At 40.9% G+C, this 14,393-nt stretch overlaps 2 protein-coding genes across 3 annotated transcripts; one reads left to right on the top strand and one right to left on the bottom strand.

The window, feature by feature from the left end:
- The first annotated feature begins 495 nt into the window (after positions 1-495).
- LOC104211065 (serine/threonine-protein kinase STY13-like) lies at positions 496-4,188 on the top strand. 2 transcript variants are annotated; one of them, XM_009760061.2, is made up of 6 exons: positions 496-1,002; positions 2,588-2,720; positions 2,798-2,990; positions 3,261-3,385; positions 3,451-3,609; positions 3,688-4,188. In XM_009760061.2, the coding sequence occupies exons 1-6, from the start codon at positions 872-874 to the stop codon at positions 3,982-3,984; spliced, it is 1,038 nt and encodes a 345-aa protein (XP_009758363.1). In that variant the 5' UTR covers positions 496-871; the 3' UTR covers positions 3,985-4,188. The 2 variants fall into 2 exon arrangements, with proteins under 2 accessions (XP_009758363.1, XP_009758364.1); XM_009760062.2 differs by having other exon boundaries at positions 516-1,002; positions 3,757-4,188.
- A 2,513-nt stretch (positions 4,189-6,701) lies between these two features.
- Positions 6,702-8,575, bottom strand: LOC138878327 (uncharacterized). The gene is made up of 3 exons (XM_070157994.1): positions 8,485-8,575; positions 7,141-7,351; positions 6,702-7,056 (listed from the first exon to the last, which is right to left on the bottom strand). The coding sequence occupies exons 1-3, from the start codon at positions 8,573-8,575 to the stop codon at positions 6,702-6,704; spliced, it is 657 nt and encodes a 218-aa protein (XP_070014095.1).
- Between the last annotated feature and the right edge of the window lie 5,818 nt (positions 8,576-14,393).

Below are 14,393 nucleotides of genomic sequence, written 5' to 3'. Positions count from 1 at the left end.
CCCACTCGTGCTATGTATAAAAAAATTAGAGTTCTTAGCGAAAAATAGGTCGTTAAAATAGATGAAACATTTTCTTCTACTCTTTAATACTCCCTATGTTCCAATTTATGTGAACCTATTTTCTTTTTGGTCCGTTCCAAAAAGAATAAACTCTTTCTAAATTTGGTAACAATTTAGCTTAAAGTTACAACTTTACCCTTAATGGAAAGCTTTTATAACCACACAAATACTCTGGGCCCCATTTGAATTTGTTTAGGACTACAAATTCCAAAAGTCTTCATTTTTTACTTAAACTTCATGCCCAGTCAAACAGGTTCACATAAATTAAAACGGACGAAGTAATCATAAAACAATGAATGAATCAATGTTTACGTCTAATTAATTAGCACTTTTAGTTATCAAAGCCTTAAAATTATGATTTTCCTTAAGGTGCACCCCCCCCCCAAATTTTGGTCCCGTAAAAATAACTGGAGAAGACAAAATAATGGACCTCCATTCTTCCTAACAAACTAAATTCCTTCTTGTATTTATCCTATTCCTTCCTTTGAAATAACAAGAACAAAGTACACAGTAAGAAGCATAAATAAAGTCTTACCAACTAAATAACACGCATCACTTTTGTCCTTGATTTGTTACTTTAACATTTATTTTGCTCTACATCTTCACTCTTCAGTGTAAACACATCCAAGATTTTGCAGATTCGTTAATATTCTGTTGGGGGTGTATTTTACCGCTAAAAATGAAAGCAGTTACAAGTTTCTTGTTATCATTATATAGCTGCGTAGTTGAGCTTGAGTACAAAATTTGTACTGATAATGGAAAAGTATCATAAATTATATTAGTGAAATATAGATATACTGTGAGTGTGGCAATGGGATCTGTAAATGAGTTGTATTCAAGGGAAGAGTTTAATGTGGAAAGCAAGTGGTTGATTGATCCAAAGCTTCTTTTAGTTGGTCCAAAGATTGGTGAAGGTGCTCATGCCAAAGTGTATGAGGGAAAGTAAGTTGACTTTCTGTTCAATGATCTGTTTTCTTGCTTTAATTTGGACCTTTCAATGGAAAATGTTTAACATTTCAAATGTTAATGCGGATCCTGGATTTAAAACTTGATTTAGTCCAGCTTAACATATTGTACTTTTCAAAATTGTAGGTTCAAAATGTCGTATTTGTTGAAAAAAATTGGGGTCAGTTGAATCCATTAAGTATAAGCTGCATCCGCCTCTGTTCAAAAGCTAGACGAGTTAGTAAATAAAAGAAAAACTATATTGATATATTATGGATTGTTATACAATGCTTATTCCTCTGGGGACATGATGGATATAAAGATTGGTTTTTCACTGCTTATCGGAGAGGAAAAAAAGGAAAGCTTTGTTTTTACTGATTTGCAGAAACAGTCTGTTAATTCTAAATGTTTTGTGAGCATTGGTGATTGGATTTTAATTCCATAGCGTGATCTCAAACTGGCACATGACTATAGTTCCAATTTTTATTTCTCGTATTCTATTCGGAAATTGTCATCCCGAGGAGGGGTAGTTTCAAGTATCTCGGGTCTATAATTCAGGGTAACGGAGAGATTGATGATGAGGTCTGGGATGGATGAAATGGAGGCTCGCATCCGGTGTTTTGTATGATAAGAAGGTGCCACCAAGACTTAAGAGTAAGTTGTACAGAGTGGTGCTTAGACCTACTATGTTGTATGGGGCTGAGTGTTGGCCAATCAAGAACTCCCATGTTCAGAGGATGAAAATAGTAGAAATGAGGATGCTGAGATAGATGCGTGGCCATACCAGGAAAGATAAGATCATGAACGAAGTTATTCGGGACAAAGTGGGAGTGGCCCCCATGGAGGATAAGATGCGGGAGTTGGGGCTAAGATGGTTCGGGCACATGCAGAGGAGGAGTACGGATGCTCTTGTTAGGAGGTCTGAGAGCCTGGCCGCGGCGGGGCTAAAAAGGGGTAGAGGAAGGCCGAAGAAGTATTGGGGAGAGGTGATTAGGCATGATATGGCGCTACTTTAGCTCACTGAGGACATGACCCAGGATAGAAAGGTGTTGGGGTCGAAGATTAGGATAGTTGGCTAGTAGGTAGTTGAGAGTTCCCCGTTCTTTTTTAGTAGTATTAGTAGCTCCCTTGTTTTTTCGTTCGCTCTTTGTATCGTATTTTCCAGTTTGTTAATAGTTGATGCTATTTTTATCTTTTACTTGTTATTTCGTTGTTGTTGTTGTTGTTGTTAATGTAGTTGTCTTTTCCACTTTTCCTTATCGTCCCTTGTCCCCCTATTCTTTCTTTCTTCTTCCTCTTTCTTCTTCGTCTTCTTCCTTTCTCTCTTTTCACCTTTTCTTGAGCCGAGGGTCTATTGAAAATAGCCTCTATACCTCACCAGGCAGGGGTAAGGTCTGCGTACACACTAACCTCCACATACCCTTCTTGTGGGATTATACTGAGTATGTTGTTATTGTTGTTATTGTATGCTATTTGGAAATTGTCACTATTTTGAGTACTATGGTCTGGCAATGTTTGTTACATCCTGATTTCTAGTTTTTATGCAGTTTGGCTTTCTTTATTTACATGTGTTTGTCTTCAGATACAAAAACCAGAATGTAGCAATAAAGGTGGTCCATAAAGGGGAGACACCGGAGGAGATTGACAAGAGGGAAGCTCATTTTGGAAGAGAGGTTGCGATGTTATCCAGAGTTCAACACAAGAACTTAGTGAAGGTTGCATTTGATTTCCAAAACTGAAATTTGCAGGCAATTAATTAATTACTCATATATAGCAGTTTTCTCATTTACAGTTCATGGGAGCTTGCATGGAGCCTATCATGGTAATCGTGACTGAACTTCTAGGTGGGACGTTAAGGAAGTACTTGGTGAACACGAGGCCAAGATGCTTGGATATGCGTGTTGCTATTGGATATGCCCTTGATATAGCTCGTGGAATCGAATGTTTGCATTCCCATGGAATCATCCATCGTGACCTAAAACCTGGTAATACTTATAGATTTGTAGTCTCCTGTCTTCGGGTTGCACGCCTCTTCCAACAAAAATTGCTATAGATGTTCCTATTTATGTGAATGAGTGGTGACAATAGGTAACTTACTACAAGGATAGAAAACCGTAGATGACGTTGGCTTACAAAGATGGACTTTTGACAATAATACTAGTAGTTCTGGTAGCTAAATCACATATCAACATTCAGATGATATGCAATTCACAGGCCATAAAAATGTTGCTTTCTGATTTGTATTGCGTTCGCAGAAAACTTGCTTCTGACAGCAGACTACAAAAGTGTGAAACTTGCTGATTTTGGTTTGGCAAGGGAAGAGTCAGTGACAGAGATGATGACAGCTGAAACTGGAACATATCGTTGGATGGCCCCAGAGGTAGATTCTTGAACCACTCTGCTCGTAATTTACAACCGACAAATTATGCTCATTTTTGTTGGCAGCTTTACAGCACGGTCACTTTAAGGCAAGGAGAGAAGAAGCATTATAACCACAAAGTGGATGCCTATAGCTTTGCAATTGTTTTATGGGAGCTCATACATAACAAATTACCCTTCGAGGGCATGTCTAACCTGCAGGCTGGCTATGCTGCTGCTTTTAAGGTATATAATTATCCTCTCTTTTTCTAGTAAGAATTGTAGGATAATCACTTTAGAATTTGCTTTTTCTATGTATTTCAGAATACCAGGCCAAGCGCCGATGATCTTCCTCAGGATTTGGCCTTAATAGTGACTTCCTGTTGGAAACAGGATCCAAATGCTCGTCCCAACTTCACTCAGATAATACAGATGCTTCTTTCGACAATTTCACCACCACAACCTCCCAGGATTTTCACTTCACAAGCTGCTGTCTTGCCACCAGCATCTCCAGGTATGAGAACCTTAATGGCCAAGCGTGATGACTCATGTGAGACCCCTACAACACCCATGGAGAACCCGTCAAGTCGTTTCTTCTTTTGTTTTAGCCAATGTTACTGATCCCAATGGTTAACTACTCTCTTCTAGGAAGCTTATAAAATGTTCAGCCGCACTGTGGGGGCATTTGCACGAACGGCCTTCTCTGAGGCAACTATTTAAATTCTATCCCCGTTAGCCCAGTAAGCTAAATTTGTTCAAACTACCTTTTTATGTGAAATTTAGTCCAACTGGGCAAGAATTTAAAGAATGGCCACAAAGGACATATATATGGTGCAAATAGTCCGAGAATTAGTTGTTGTAGTAATTAGTAGACCATGTAATGTTGAACGTGAAGGTGGTTGCAGGGAGGTGCTTGATTAGACTCCATTGATATGATTCTGAGCATCTTGATGCTGGAGGTGGGGTTGCTGCGATGTACGGGTTTGGCAGTAGCTTTGGTTCAAATTATGTATTTATCTTATTATTTTTATTAAATACAACAACAACAACAACAACAATAACTACCCAGTAAAATCCCACATAGTGGGGTCTGGGGAGGGTAGTGTGTACGAAGACCTTACCCCTACCCTGGTAGGACAGAGAGACTGTTTCCGATGGACCCTCGGCTCAGAATGACATAAATAGAAAAAAACAAGGAAAACAAGAAAAGAAAAAAGAATTCATTAGTAACTCCAGTAAAAATCATTATAGTAACAGAAGCATAAAAATCAAAAGATGAATGACATGCAATAACAGTAGCCAGAGTCTAGGGAATCTAAGATAAACAACAAGAATAGTGTGGGTTCAACATAAACTGCAAACCATCTAAGATCAACCCCAATCCAACCTCGCCTCGCCCCCGGCATGCAGAAAGGCAAGCTCTACTACCCCTATCCTACAACTCTAATGCTAGTCCTCCAGGCCTTCCTATTAAGGGTCATGTCCTCGGAAATCTGTAGACGAACCATGTCCTGCCTGATCACCTCTCCCCAATACTTCTTAGGTCTCCCTCTACCTTTTCTCGTGCCCACCACGGCCAACCGCTCACACCTCCTCACCGGCGCATTGATGCTTCTCCCCTGCATGTGCCCGAACCATCTGAGCCTCGCTTCCCGCATCTTGTCATCCACAGGGGTGACTCCCACCTTCATCCGAATATCTTCATTCCTGATCTTGTCTATCCTAGTGTGCCCGCACATCCACCTCAGCATCCGCATCTCTGCTACTTTCAACCTCTAGATATGAGAGTTCTTAATCGGCTAACACTCTGCCCCATACAACATTGCCGGTCTAACCACCGCTCTATAAAACTTACCTTTGAGTATCGGTGGCACTTTCTTGTCGCACAAGACTCCAGATGCAAGCCTCCATTTCATCCAGCCCGCCCCTATGCGGTGAGTGACGTCCTCTTCGATCTCTCCGTCCCCCTGAATCACCGACCCAAGGTACTTGAAGCTATCTCTCTTGGGGATGACCTGTGACCCAAGCCTCACGTCCCCGCCTACATCCCTCGACTCAGTGCTAAACTTGCACTCCAGGTACTCTGTCTTAGACCTGCTCAATTTGAAACCCTTAGACTCGAGAGTCTGTCTCCAAACCTCCAATCTCTCGTTAACACCTGCCCTCGTCTCGTCAATTAGAACAATGTCATCAGCAAATAGCATACACCATGACACCTCCCCTTGAATATGATGTGTCAAAGCATCCATCACCAAGGCAAATAAGAATGGACTAAGCGCAGAGCCTTGGTGTAATCCCATAACAACCGTGAAATGCTCCGAGTTGCCTCCCACATTCCTAACCTTAGTCTTAGCTCCATCATACATATCCTTGATCGCTCTTATATAGGCTACCGGCACGCCCTTCGCCTCAAGACATCTCCAGAGCACCTCCCTAGGAACCTTGTCATACACTTTCTCCAAGTCAATAAACACCATATGCAGATCCTTCTTCTTATCCCTGTACTGTTCCACCAACCTCCTAATAAGGTGGATAGCTTCCGTAGTAGAGCGGCCCGACATGAATCCAAACTGATTGTCGGATATAGACGTCGTCTTCCTCACCCTCACCTCCACCACCCTCTCCTAGATTTTCATGGTATGACTAAGTAACTTGATACCCCTATAATTGTTACAACACTAGATATCACCTTTGTTCTTGTACAACGGTACCACTGTACTTGACCTCCATTCCTCCGGCATCCTTTTCATCCTAAAAATTACATTGAACAACCCAGTCAGCCATTCCAATCCTGCTCTACCCACATACTTCCAAAACTCAACCGGAATTTCATCTGGCCCGGTCGCTCTACCCCTACTCATCTTACGCAAAGCCCTCATGACCTCGTCAACCCTAATGCGCCTGCAATACCTAAAATCTCGGAGATTCTCCGAATGCCCCAAATCCCCTAGCGCTATATCTCGGTCCCCCTCCTCATTTAGAAGACCATAGAAGTACGTCTGCCATCTCTGCTTAATCTGGGGATCTCCCATCAATACTCTACCATCCTCATCTTTGATGCACCTCACTTTATCCAGGTCCCGGGCCTTCCTCTCCCTCGCTTTAGCCAGCCGAAACAACTTCATGTCCCCTCCATTCTCCCCTAATTCCTCATATATACGGCTAAACGCTGCATTCTTAGCCTCCGTGACCGCCAGCTTCGCCTACTTCCTAGCCACTTTGTACCTCTCTCTATTCGCTCTCCTCTCCTCCTCACTTGAGCTCCCTGCCAACTTCGCGTACGCCACCTTCTTCGCCTCCACTTTACCTTGGACTATGTCATTCCACCACTAGTCTCCTTAGTGCCTGCCAGAAAAACCCTTCGATACACCTAGCACCTCTCTCGCCGCCTTCCTCACATAGTTCGCCGTAGTTGACCACATAGTGTTCGCGTCTCCACTACTCCTCCAAGCTCCCATAGTAGATAACCGCCCCTCCAATTCCTGGGCTTTATCCTTGGTTAAAGCTCCCCATCTAATCCTTGGTCGGCCACGAGCATACCTATTCTTCCTCTTCATCATAATGCCGATGTCCATCACTAAGAGCCTATGCTGAGTCGCGAGGGTCTCTCCCGGGATAACCTTGCAATCCTTGCACAACCCTCTATCACACCTTCTGAGGAGAAGGTAATCGATCTGAGTCTTCGCCGCCGAACTTCAGAAAGTAAATAGATGCTTCTCTCTCTTCGGAAAAGTTGAGTTCGCAATCACCAGCTCGAAAGCCTTAGCGAAGTCTAACAGCGAAGTACCTCCTCCGTTCCTATCCCCATGGCCAAAGCCACCATGCACCTCGCCATAACTGCCAGCAGCTGCCCCGATATGGCCATTAAAATCCCCTCCAATAAATAACCTTTCAGTAGGAGGAATACTACACACAATCTCATCCAGACCCTCCCAAAAGCGCCTCTTAACCTCCTCATCCAAGCCCGCTTGCGGCGCGTAAGCGCTAACTACATTGAGGGTGCACTCACCAATGAACAACTTAATACAGATTAGCCTATCATTCACTCGCCTAACCTCAACCACAGACTCTCTAAGATCCCTATCCACCAAGATACCCACTCCATTCTTACCCCTCACGACTCCAGAGTACCACAACTTATACCCGTCCGCATTCCTCGCATTCGACCCTGCCCACCTAGTCTCCTGGACATAAGCTATATTAACCTTTCTCTTCTGGAGAATCTTTGCCAACTCAATAGACTTACCCGTCAGCGTGCCTATGTTCCACGACCAATCCTCAATCTACAGCCTCCTTCTTTCCCCTTGCCCTCCTTTCCTCTCGACCCAACCCCTGACCCCCTCCCCACCCCCCTTCTCACCCCCGACACCCCTCGAGGACATGACATTACTCTACCATCCCACACCGCGGCCACTATACCTACGACAGACTTCGGGAGGCACTAACCCGGGCCCAAACTAGAAAATAACCGGTTGCAACTACAAGTATACTAAAATACTAAAAATATGCTTAAAATGATGCTAACTAGATAACCACAAATTATCTAACACAGAGAAAGAGACAAGAAAATGGGAGGTACCAACTCCCGATCGAAAGAACCTGGGAATATGACTTGATGCACCCGGAGATGCTCCGCTCTACTCGCCCGTATGCCTCGCGCTTGCCTAGGCAGCTGCAGCAATTCCCGCAAATATAACCTAGGTGCTTTAGAACCCGACGTCCAGCCCTTTGTGACTGTCAAATGGCCTGCTCCGCTATGCTTGTCCGTGCACCTCCCACCCGTCACCAAACAGCCGCCAGCAGTGCTACCTGCAATACACATAACAAACCCTGAGGCCAAGAAAAAGGTGGAGGATTGTCACCGGAACGGTCGCCGGAAAACAGTGCCTGCCCGAGAACTAGAGGAACGCCGAGGCAAGGTTTGAAGAAAGGGGAAACATAGGGGAGGGTGGTATGGTTGGGCCGGAAAAGTAGAAGATAGCTTGCGCCGGTGGGTCGCCGACTTAGCTGCTGCTAAGGTTAAAAGAAAGGGAAAGGAAGAGAGAGACCCGAGAGAGAGAAAGGAGAAAGAAAGGAGAGAGAAAGGTGAGGAGAGAGAGGGAAAGAGAGGGTCGAACTTACCTGGTTCACCTGGACGAATCGCCGACGCTGAGATTTGTCGGTGGAAATTTGCCAGTGGAAATGGCAGTGTTACCGTTAGAGAGACAAACATGCGTTAAAGCATTAAGATCTCAAATTAACTTAAATATGTACAAATTATTAATTTAGAACTCATTAACTTAAAAGCATTAAGATCTCAAACCCATAATCCTGGTTCCGTTTCTGCTCATAGTCAACGTCTTTGGTTTTTGGGACTCGTTGGCCCATGTAATTTTCATTGTAGGGAAAACTGGTTGACTGAGTGTTTGCAACACAACTATGTATAGCGCAACCTCTACTTCGATTTGAATCTGGTTTTATTCAATATTCTTATTGACCCAATACCTCGCGAGGTGAAAGCCTATGAATACTGACCATGATCATTGCTTGTGATGTTGTAATAAACCCAATTTTTCAACACAAACATAGACTTGTATATTATAATCAACTAAACTGAATTACACTGGAAACAAAAATACTAATGGAATTAAAGGAACAAGGAAAGCATAGCCAGAAGGGAATGAGAAGCCATATAAACAGAAATAGAAAGGGGGTGAGAAGATAGACTTAGAGAAAGGGGGAGGGAACTTCACAATACAATCACCTATCTTATTTTACTAACCTACTGATTGTTGATACCCAATTTTTTCCTATGTATTTTTATACTCAAAATACTTTCAAAATAGCATATGTATGCATATACAAGCACGCCCAAAGGCTTTGGTATTTTCCCAAATTTTAAAGATTTTTAAAACCAATTTATGACCTATTTTGCACTATAAAAACCAATAATTATTCCCAAAACTTGTCATTTTGGCGAATAATTTATTTTATTCTCGCATTTATACAAAATATAATTTAAATGATTTTTGCATAATTTTACAAGTCCATTTGGTATTTTTAAACTAAAATTGCATGAAATTGCAATTTTTGCCTATTTCTCGATTTAATAGCATTCGTACTCACAAAATCATTTCTAATATTTTTAAATTAATACTTATGCATTGCTTATTAACTCGGTATTTTTAATTTGATTTTTAAACACTATTTACTATTTTTATAAAATCAAAACGGGGAAAATTGGCTATTTAAATTGCAGTCCTTTTTTATTTCAATTGTAGCCCAAATTGCACCCTCAATTTCAACCCCAATCCAACCCAATTTCGTTAATTACCCGACCCACACCCTATTAATATAACCCGCCCGGATCCCCATTTTAAATCGTGGTCGTTGATTATTTAGATTAACGGTCCACGTTAGCCCCTTCCTTAATTAAACCCACAAGACCCCTAACCCTAAATCATTTACACAAATGAGCCGCCCTTGTATCCCCTCGTCTCTCAAAACGCTCTCAACCACCCTCTGAAACCCTAGCCCTCTCCGCTGATCTCCGACCTCGTTCTACCGGAAATCATGGCTTCCCAGGCCCTGTGTAACCTATATCTACCCCCACGTACCTCTATACCCCTTTTGCTCGAGGTTTCAGAGTCCGACCTTGAAGACCTTGACTCAAAATCTCTCAGATTCAATTTCTATGGCCATTACCGGCTCATCTCCGGCGAGTCCTAGCCCTGTGAGTCCATCTCCGACTCAGGACCAGCCCGTTCCAGGCCTTTCTCATTTTTCTAGGGTTTTCTCTGAAACCCTAAGCCTTCGAGGTTTTCTTTGTTTCTCTCTAAGATCTACTTCAGATCCGTGTTATTTTCTAGGATTTTTAAGTATTTTTCACATCTTTTCGATTTTTTGTTTTCAAAACTGTTCATCTTCTCAAAACTTAGGGTTTCTGTGATTTCTACTTGTTCTACTGTGATTTCTCGCATTATTTGGCTTTGCTGTAATTCCTAAATGTTTTCACTATGATTTCTACGTATTTTTCTTTATTGTAATTCCTCCTAGGGTTTCCGAGTAATTTCTTTACTGTATTTTTCTTTACTTAGGTTTCCATGAATGTTTGTGTTCTCTGGACCTCCTGAGTTTATTTTTTGCCTGATTTTATATGCTTTTGACTCTACACTTGACTTGTGGAAGAAACCCTAGATTTTGGAGAATTTTTTCAAACTACTTGTGTGCGATTGTTTGCTGCCTGCCTGATTTCAAAACCCTAATTCTCCAAACCCATCTCATGTTTCTGATTCTTGCTAAGCTTTGCAAGACCTTTTTATTCCTCGCATATCTATGTTCTTCTATTTTGATCACATGACTACACTGTTTGTTTAATCTTAGCCCTGCATGTTTAAGTCTATACATCTTTTATAGTCAAACATTTTCCTTTCAAAATAACCCTAATTTTGGGGGTTGATTTCCTATGAATCTATTTTGATTCTTTCTTTTTGACTGATTTGGACCTATTCTCTGACTGAATTCAATACTAAGCTCGAATCCCTAATTTCTTGATTTACTATGTGATTAGTGATTATATTCTTGCCTTATTTGCTTAAAACCGTGTATCTTTCAAAACTTTATATGTATTTACCCTTTATTTTACAATTTATTTTTGATTCTTCTTTCCATAAATGAAACTCTGTTTTATTACCTTAAGTCCAATTCCTTAATTAAAGGAAGCCCTTTCCCTAATTGATTATGACTTGATACTTAGTTATTTTCTTGCCTTACTTACTGCTTACTTTCAAACTATAAAAACCCCCATCCCTTTTATTTCAAAAAAAGAAAAGGAGGAACAATTGCAAGTTCACACTCACTAAACTCCTTCTTCTCTTCTCTGCTCTTCTCTGCTACTTGTTCTGATTGGGTTTAGCCGGCTGAAAGCCAAGGCTAAGCTATAGGATTCTATCTGCCCTACTTGCTTTACTGTTTGAGTTTGCAACTGGTATGTCCATGATTTAAATACCATCTCCAAACTACGTGTTTATTTACCCTTTTCATATGTCTGTTTATGTTCGACTTTCTTACATTATGCAGTTAAACTTCAGCATGTTACATCCCTACCCCATATTCCCATGTCTTTGATTCTGTTAAGCTTGTATAAGTACTTTCCTGTACATCCCTTTCCCCAAGTCCCCGTGGCTTAACTCTGTTTGTTGGTACAAATATTTTCATATCAATCCCTTTCCCTGAACCCCCTTTGTGTGTGAGTACTGTTTAGACTAGGGTGGCACCCTATTGCCATCCCTAGTTTAGAACCAGGTTGCTTTAAACCTATACTCAAATCAGTCCCATTCCCTTAACCCTGTTATGTGTTGAGCTTGACTCAAGTCTGGTGGTGTCCTAATCACCATACAAGCCTAAGTCTGACTTTCTAAAGTTTGCTCTCTTATTTGCTTGAACCAAGTAAAGGATTAGGGGTGTGCCAGTCCCATCCATGGCTAGGTATGACCACCCTTTGCTTTGGTCTCCTCTAATCCCCTCACTTTTACACTTATTCTTAGTTCTTCAAGTCCTACCCCCCTATGGTAAGCCATGCTTTGGGACCCTAGAGTTCCCTCTGAACTTGGATGCCTAAGGGCTGGTAATTCCACACATTGCACTATTCTACTCAATCTTTAGGGTGTAAGCATTGCCTGGGCTTCCTGAAAGCCCTTGGAACTTTGAAACACTCTAAGAGAAGGCCTTGGAATCTGGAGCCCGGATTTGGTAAAATACATGTGTTGGACATTAAGGTTGCTTTGGGCTTCCTCAGGTCCGTTTTAGTTTTGATGTATTTATTTTTTAGTCTTCCCCTTCCACTTTTGTAATAACTTTGTAATATTAGTAAAAGGGTGTGGGAGGGGTTTATGTTGTTTGCATCAGTCAATGAGTAGAAATCATGCCTATAGGACTTCAATATTGCAAATCATCTAGAAATCATGCATATAGGACCTTAACGTTGCAAATCACTTAGAAATCATGCCTATAGGGTTTAATATTACATACCATTCAGAAATCATGCCTATATGATTTTGTATTGCAAGCATGATAGAAATCATGTCTATAGGAACTGCATATGCGTTAGGCAAACTGTAGGATAATTACGCTCATCTTTTACCAATGCTTTAACAACCCCCTTTAAAATTGAAATGTAGATGTCATGCCTATAGGATTTATTGCAACTCGCTTGATCCGTTTAAGTAACAACAGTTTGTCAATTGGTTCTTAACGTTATTTAAGTAATGTTTTCAACAAAACTCTTTTGTAAACCATGTGTGCTTTCAAACTCTACAAATCTGCATTCTTTTCCATGAACATTTTTTTTCTTAAATAGTTCTGCCTAAGCATTTTAATCAGTCCCTGAAACTGCCTTTAAAACAATTCTGCAACCAAATCCTTTTCTCAAAAATATTCCTGCCTTCAAAATTCTTGCATAACTCTTTTGCTTTTTCACTCAAACAGTTTGATGCTTTCGAAATCTGTACTTTCCTTTAAAATTCTTCTGCATCTGATTAACTCTTCTGAAATCAGTATTTTCTAAATCATTCGCCTAAAATACTTTTGATTTCTAACAAACCGGACCCGAGGGGCTCAAAGTAGACTTATTATCCAACTCTATGTGTTAAACTAATCTGTCCACTGTCAGTTTTAATCTTAAGACCAAATCAGTAATTGTAAGACATGCTAAAATAATTGCTATGTGATTTATGGGGTTTGTGTGAGCCTTTTGAGTATTTGTTTTATTTTCCACTTATCTGCTATTTGTTTTGATTGACGCCTAGTATTTTATCCTTTTGAAACTCCATATATGCCTCTACCCCTTTCTTTCCTTTAGGATTAGAAGTCCAAACACCCCGGGACTAATAAGTCGGGACGGGTACTAGCATGCAATAAGCAAAACGAGACTAATCGCGTTTAATACCTTGACGGGGTGGGAAGGGTAGAATATGGAGATGATGACCGATGCGCTAATATCACGTGCGACCCCTCTTCTGAGGAGTGATTGCTGGATATTGCATTGAAGTGATCCATATTATATTTAAACGTAGGACCCCTTTTCTCCTTCTTTAGTTATTGATGTTTTCTTAAATTAACGTTCTTCAACTAAGCTTTCTCCTTTTAAAATCACTTGTGTCTTTCTTCTTTCAAAAATTTTCAACTTGTTATGTGCAAACTTTGCTTGTTTATTCCTACTCTTCTTAAAGTCATAATTAAGCACGGTCGGGAACCACACTAGTGGATCTTGAGGGGTTCCTAACACCTTCCCCTCGAGATAATCTCAAGCCCTTACCCGAACTCTGGTTTATCTTTCAAAAAAATCTTATCTTCTTTAAAAGTGTCCTAATGCACTATAATCATTAGGTGGCGACTTTTCAAATTCCATAACCCGATTCCTCGAAAGGGAATAAGAGTTGTTTTGTCCATAATGTCGTAAACCCGATTTCGCTCTTTAGGAAAAAGGGGGCGTCGACACTGATATTTAAATATTTTCCAACCAGGGTCCCATATATGACTTGCTAAAATTTCCAATATGCCATCTAGGAGGTTCTTGTCATTCATAATAATATCTCTATCCTCAATTAGAACCTGGTCCTCAAGGTTGGAATAAAGCAGTAGTGATATCATAGCGGTGACTATGTCAAGACTTGAATGTGGATCAGGTGTTACATCGACAAGATATGGGTATGAAGAACGACTAGTAGATAGATCCTATGAGAATAATGTTGCAAAGCACAATGTTGGAATATGCGACTACCTTTGAGTCAATGATTAGATTATATAGAACAGTAGTAGTTGGGATCTCACAAGCTGACTCATGAAAAATTGTTGAACTTTGCCATATCTAGTTTGGCAACACATTGTTCCATCATCCATCCAACCAAAACAAGACATAATCTCTTCAAAGCATCCTGGAAAACATGCTCTCTTAGGATAATGGAAACTAAAACAAGCCCAGAAACACTGTTTTTAGCAACTGTAGCTCTTTTTCTAGAGACCAATATCTACAAGCATGAAGGTAGAGTCTA

This window comes from Nicotiana sylvestris, chromosome 9, assembly GCF_000393655.2.
Source record: "Nicotiana sylvestris chromosome 9, ASM39365v2, whole genome shotgun sequence".
In the NCBI taxonomy this organism is placed as follows: Eukaryota; Viridiplantae; Streptophyta; class Magnoliopsida; order Solanales; family Solanaceae; genus Nicotiana; species Nicotiana sylvestris.
This window is presented reverse-complemented; position numbering and strand designations above follow the sequence as displayed.

Bases quoted from the DNA above. Each gene is read 5' to 3' on its own strand.
- LOC138878327 (XM_070157994.1), bottom strand. From the start codon at position 8,575: ATGTTTGTCTCTCTAACGGTAACACTGCCATTTCCACTGGCAAATTTC. The intron at 7,352-8,484 runs GTAAGTTCGACC...CCCTCAATGTAG, and splicing joins GATTCGTCCAGGTGAACCAG to TTAGCGCTTACGCGCCGCAA. The intron at 7,057-7,140 runs GTTAGACTTCGC...TACTTTCTGAAG, and splicing joins AACGGAGGAGGTACTTCGCT to TTCGGCGGCGAAGACTCAGA.
- LOC104211065 (XM_009760061.2), top strand. From the start codon at position 872: ATGGGATCTGTAAATGAGTTGTATTCAAGGGAAGAGTTTAATGTGGAA. The intron at 2,991-3,260 runs GTAATACTTATA...TTGCGTTCGCAG, and splicing joins CCATCGTGACCTAAAACCTG to AAAACTTGCTTCTGACAGCA. The intron at 3,386-3,450 runs GTAGATTCTTGA...TTTTGTTGGCAG, and splicing joins ATCGTTGGATGGCCCCAGAG to CTTTACAGCACGGTCACTTT.